This window comes from Siphateles boraxobius, unplaced genomic scaffold (genome assembly GCF_051911475.1).
Source record: "Siphateles boraxobius isolate OS27281-9 unplaced genomic scaffold, OSU_SipBor_1 240, whole genome shotgun sequence".
NCBI classification, from domain to species: Eukaryota; Metazoa; Chordata; class Actinopteri; order Cypriniformes; family Leuciscidae; genus Siphateles; species Siphateles boraxobius.
This window is the reverse complement of record NW_027508856.1, coordinates 500,001-506,256: the sequence shown is the minus strand read 5'-3', so window position 1 is coordinate 506,256 and position 6,256 is coordinate 500,001. Positions and strand designations below refer to the sequence as shown.

Genomic DNA, 6,256 nt, shown 5'->3' with positions numbered 1-6,256 from the left:
AGGTCGTCTGTAAAGGCCTGGGTCAACTGTGAAGGCCTGAGTCATCTGTGACAGTCTGGGTCATCTGTGAAGGCCTGGGTCATCTGTAAAGATCTGGGTCATCTGTGACAATCTGGGTCATCTGTGAATGTCTGGGTCATCAGTAAAGGCCTGGGTCATCTGTGAAGGTCTGGGTCATCTGTGAAGGCCTGGGTCAATTGTGGAGGCCTGGGTCATCTGTGACAATCTGGGTCATCTGTGAATGACTGGGTCATCAGTAAAGACCTGGGCATCTGTAAAGATCTGGGTCATCTGTGAAGGTATGGGTCATCTGTGAAGGCCCGGGTCATCTTTGAAGATCTGGGTCATCTCTGGAGGTCATCAGTAAAGGCCTGGGTCATCTGTGAATGTCTGGGTCATCTGTGAAGGTCTGGGTCATCTGTGAAGGTCTGGGTCATCTGTGAAGGCCTGGGTCATCTGTGACAGTCTGGGTCATCTGTGAAGGCCTGGGTCATCTGTGGAGGTCATCAGTAAAGGCCTGGGATGAAGGCCTGGGTCATCTGTGAAGGTCTGGGTCATCTGTTAAAGTCTAGGTCATCTGTGAAGGCCTAGGTCAACTGTAAAGATCTGGGTCATCTGTGAAGGTCTGGGTCATCTGTAAAGGCCTGGGTCATCGGTGAAGGCCTGGGTCATCTGTGACAGTCTGGGTCATCTGTGAAGGCCTGGGTCATCTGTAAAGATCTGGGTCATCTGTGACAATCTGGGTCATCTGTGAAGGCCTGGGTCATCTGTAAAGATCTGGGTCATCTGTGACAATCTGGGTCATCTGTGAAGGTCTGGGCCATCTGTAAAGGCCTGGGTCATCTGTGAAGGCCTGGGTCATCTGTGAAGGCCTGGGTCATCTGTAAAGGTCTAGGTCATCTGTAAAGGCCTGGGTCATCTGTGAAGGCCTGGGTCAACTGTGAAGGCCTGAGTCATCTGTGACAGTCTGGGTCATCTGTGAAGGCCTGGGTCATCAGTAAAGACCTGGGTCATCTGTGAAGGTATGGGTCATCTGTAAAGGTCTAGGTCACCTGTGAAGGCCTGGGTCATCTGTGAAGGCCTGGGTCATCTGTGAAGGTCTGGGTCATCTGTGAAGGTCTGGGTCATCTGTGAAGGCCTGGGTCATCTGTGAAGGTCTGGGTCATCTGTGAAGGTCTGGGTCATCTGTGACAATCTGGGTCATCTGTGAAGGCCTGGGTCATCAGTAAAGACCTGGGTCATCTGTGAAGGTATGGGTCATCTGTAAAGGTCTAGGTCACCTGTGAAGGCCTGGGTCATCTGTGACAATCTGGGTCATCTGTGAAGGCCTGGGTCATCAGTAAAGACCTGGGTCATCTGTGAAGATCTGGGTCATCTGTGAAGGCCTGGGTCATCAGTAAAGACCTGGGTCATCTGTGAAGATCTGGGTCATCTGTGAAGTTCTGGGTCATCTGTAAAAGTCTAGGTCATCTGTGAAGGCCTAGGTCAACTGTAAAGATCTGGGTCATCTGTGACAATCTGGGTCATCTGTAAAGGCCTGGGTCATCTGTAAAGGCCTGGGTCATCAGTAAAGACCTGGGTCATCTGTGAAGGCCTGGGTCATCAGTAAAGACCTGGGTCATCTGTGAAGGTATGGGTCATCTGTAAAGGTCTAGGTCACCTGTGAAGGCCTGGGTCAACTGTGAAGGTCATCAGTCGAGCGAGTAGAGGTGTGTGTGTGAGAGAGAGAGGCAGAGGAGCAGCACAGAGGCATTCAGGCCAGCTATTAAGAATGTAAATATAGATGGGGTAATAATATGGATATCTGCATTTACATGAATCATGCATTCAAACAGCACATTAATGATAAACTGTATGATAACTGTACTCAGCTTTATGTTGTTCTTTAAAACAGAACTGAGATTGAAGACGATTCGTGAGAGAAATAAAGCCGCCGTGAACGAGTTTGGTGTGTAGAACTGAGATCCATCGCTAAACTCACACTTTACGTCTGAAGCGGTTCGTCACAAAACGACTGTATAAACAACTGTTATGATTCCAAATTATATTCCAGTTTTCCGGTTCCATTTAAATCAAGTCTGAGCAGTGAGTGTGATTTCAAAAAGCACAAGTCTTTATTTTTAAACTTGGTTACATCAGCCCAATGTCACGAGAAACCTTTTCTCATGAAGTCTTCCCTGAAAACTCATCTTTGATCACCAAAATTACATATTTAAACGTTTTTGCTTCTTCATGCCTTACAATACCTTGAATGTAACTCGACACCCTTGCCTCATTTAGTATGCGCGGTTCTATGAATATGCAAATGAGCCCCGCCTCCACTCACTCACTCCGAGATCCACTGGTTGACGATCACACGTTGATCTGATTGGTTACAAGGTAGTTTGTGACGTCAGAAACACCAGCGATTTCTAACCGTGTTTTTGAGACTGTCTTTGGTTCACTGCAGTTTTAAGCAGAAAATACTCAGCAATGCTTTCGACTTATGAATTTACACATGGTTTGTCTTAAAGCATATTAAAAACACCTCATAGACACATAAACAACATTAAAAACTATATTTCACCACAGGGGGACTTTATTCATGAAAAAATCATAGCGCTTTAACTTCACAGTTTTAATAAAAGTGAGGCACATAATTTTCAATGTCAAATATTGAATTGAAGACTAAATCAAAGGTAGACATGTATATAGCTAGTATTATAATTATCTACACAAATGTCCTTAATGGATAAAAAAAAAAAGAGTTTTAGATTGCATAACTTAATGCAGAACAGCATCACATTCTGGAAGCGTTTAGCCGTCGTAAACCACGATGTACTCGTTTACTGTCCGTTCTCTCCATCTGGCGCCTCATTGGTCAGTGGCAGCAGATAGAAGGCTGCTACAGCCAATAGGAAGCCACAGATGGGCAAGAGGAGGCGGAGCTTATATCGGTGCCACACCCCTTCCTCAGTCTCCACCTCTGAGACTTTCCTGCTCTTCTTCCTTCGTCCTTTCTGTCGTTTCTCAAATGCCTCCAATTCAGCCTAAAACACACACACACACACACACACACACACACACACACACACACCAGAAGCTTATGTTATGAGGACATGTAAAGCTAAACATCAGCTGCTCTTCATAAGCAGCTCTTATGATCATCTTTGTCTTTTTCAGATCAAATTTAATATTTACTTGTGATGATATTCATCAGTTTCTCGTCTCACCTGCTGTTTTCTCATTTCTACTTCCAGCGCGGCTCTCTCCTCTGCTGCACAAGCCTGAAACACACACACACACACACACACACACACACACACACACACACACACACACACACACACACACACTAATTGTTCAGTAACTGTTTCTCCAAGTTTCCCACTGAGCTGATGGTGTGTGTGTGTGTGAGAAATGGAATCTGTCCATTAACCCACAACTGCGCTGGAAAAGTGTGTGTGTGTGTGTGTGTGTTTTTATGGGCTGTTTTAAAGTTTCACACTCTCTTTGTTCAAGCCAAAAGAATCAATGACCCAGCAGTGGATTTTATGGCCCTTTTCCATGACAACAGTTCCTGTGTCGCTCGACACATTCACACAGCAATAACACTGTGTGTGTCTGTGTGAGAGCGTGTGTGTGTGTGTGAGAGCGTGTGTGTGTGTGTGTGAGAGCGTGTGTGTGTGTGTGAGAGAGGCTCAGTACTAGGCAGAGTATGTGTCACGGAGTGGAGCGGCAACAATTTCCCCTCCGCGCTCCAAGCATTTAACAGTCGCTCCGCTCCGGGTTCACCAGTTACCGCTCCTCGCTCACTGATATCAGAAACACCGCTCCGTCTTCGTTCCCCCGGGAAATTGCGGATAAAGTATTTAAGTATGCTTTGAAATCTCACAAAATTTCTCCTCATCATAATATAGGCATATTAAAAATAATAAAAGAACAACATTAGGAGAATAGTTTCAGTGTGGTTTATTGGACAGTGTGCAAACTTTTCCTATGTCATGCTGCTTATTACATGGTTATCAGCATTAAAGTTAAATATCATTGCTGCTTTTTGCAGAGCACATTTTGTTTGGAAAGAAGAAAATAACTACGTTTTCATCCGTTATTTTATCTACGGGTCGCTACATTTCTTACAGATTTCTGCTCATTCGACATCAAATACCGACAGTAAGATTACAGTAAGATTACATTTGTTTGAATGCAATGCATTAGTGAGAAAGCGATTGCGTGTGAATAAGTGTTACCTGTTTAAAATGTGCTTTTACCCGATCCAGCCCGATCTCATGAAAGTGCGTATCTATAGCACAGATTTTATTTCTCGTACCATTTATACGTCAAAAATAGTTTTTGCTTGCATGGCCTATGATAAGCAGTGTTCGTGTGCATACGATATCTACGCAGTACGCACTTTATGGCGTGAACGCACTACACACCCATTATCCTAACCAAGGGTTTTAGTGTGTTTCATTTGCACGCAAAAACTTTTTTTTGGCATATAAATGGCAAGAAAAATAACATTTGTGCTATAGATACGCACTTTCATGAGATCGTGTTGCCCGATCATATTCAGTAGGCTTGAGAACCTCCCGCAGCCACTCATGGCCATCGGCCTCATCATAGCCTTCACATTTATTTCTGATTTGAGTGATCCATCTGTATCATGCTAGCGTAATGTGTTTAAAGTGTGAATCCTTACTAAAAATGCAGTTCTATAATGAGCCGTTGGCATGAATTGTACTCGTGATGGAGCGGTAGTGGAGCGCTCTCGGAGCGAGTGAAGAAAATCACACCGCTCCACTCACATACTCTGATACTAGGACCGTTGCTGTTCACTCTGTACATGCTACCCTCACACACACACACACACACACACACACACACACACACACACACACACTCTGTACATGCTACCCTTCGGAGATATCATTAGGAAGCTCCCCAGTACTTGAGCGAGCTCTTAACGCATTATAGTCCTTCACGTCTATTGCGATCTCAAAACTCCGGCCAGTTGATAATACCTAGAATATATAAATCGACTGCTGGCGGTAGATCCTTTTCCTATTTAGCACCAAAACTCTGGAACAATCTTCCTAACATTGTCCGGGAAGCAGACACAGTCTGTCAGTTCAAAGCTAGACTAAAAACACATCTCTTTGACCTAGCATTCACATAACACTCTATAGACTTCTCTAAATTAATATTAGGCTGCATAGATTAGATCAGCCGGAACTGGGAACACTTCCCTTAAATCCTGATGTACTCGTTACATCATAAGAAGGATGGCGTCTACGCTAATTTTAGTCTTTCTGTTTATTCCGAGGTTTACTGTAATCAGCCGGACCCGGGCCGTATCCACATCGGATGGTGGACCTGCGCCTGGACACGGCCACAACGCATCCCTGAAGTGTCAGCAGAGATTGTGTCCACTAGACTCTCATCGACACGACAGCATCGGCACTGACACAACAAACTCATCTCCATACGAGCGTGACTCCCGTCTTCAAACAGATGAACTGCATAATATAATATTCAGATCCAATCTGACCTCTGACCTGTAATGCTGCCTGAATCATAATCAAATAGCGCTTTTCCACTGTATGGTACGGTACAGTACGGCTCGCTTTAAATGGTACCACCTCTGTTGAGGTTCCAAGCGTACCGTACCGATACTAAAATGTGACGTGGAAGCACTGTAGATCACTGATTGGTCAGACAGAGTCGTCACTATCAGCGTCATTGTATTTGCGAGACATCAAACCCGCTGGATTTAAATAGCCAGTAACAGCCAACGCTGTAGCACCTGTTTTAAAACTACTTGCTTGAAGAAAAAAAAAAACTTCCAAAAAAGAAATGGCTGAATCGTGGTCAGTGGACGAGAAGCGCAGACGTTCCTCTTGTTGGTTGCCGAGGATCGTATAAACTATAACGATCAGTCATAATCCCACACACTTTGAAGAGGCAATAACTGCAGTGGAAAAGCAACCGAGCTAAAGCGACCCGAGCCGCATCATACCACGCAGTGGAAAAGCGCCAATACACTGTTGGGTCGTTGGCCAGACGAGAACTGAGACTGAGTCTGGGTTCTCACAAGGGTTTTTTCTCCATTCTGACACTGATGGAGTTTTGGTTCATTTACATTTACATTTATTCATTTAGCTGACGCTTTTATCCAAAGCGACTTACAATTGCTATAATTTTCAGAGGTTGCACGCCTCTGGAGCAACTAGGAGTTAAGTGTCTTGCTCAGGGACACATTGGTGTGTATGTGTTT

General features: G+C 44.7%; 1 protein-coding gene across 1 annotated transcript in view; it reads right to left on the bottom strand.

Moving 5' to 3' along the window:
- Positions 1-2,556: 2,556 nt before the first annotated feature.
- Positions 2,557-6,256, bottom strand: part of nfxl1 (nuclear transcription factor, X-box binding-like 1) — a 44,402-nt gene continuing 40,702 nt past the window's right edge. The window contains exons 21-22 of the mRNA XM_077241858.1: positions 3,213-3,266; positions 2,557-3,029 (exon numbers count right to left, since the gene is read on the bottom strand). Of these exons, the coding sequence (XP_077097973.1) occupies positions 2,826-3,029; positions 3,213-3,266 (258 nt within the window). The 3' untranslated portion in view covers positions 2,557-2,825. The remainder of the gene's footprint in view (positions 3,030-3,212; positions 3,267-6,256) is intronic.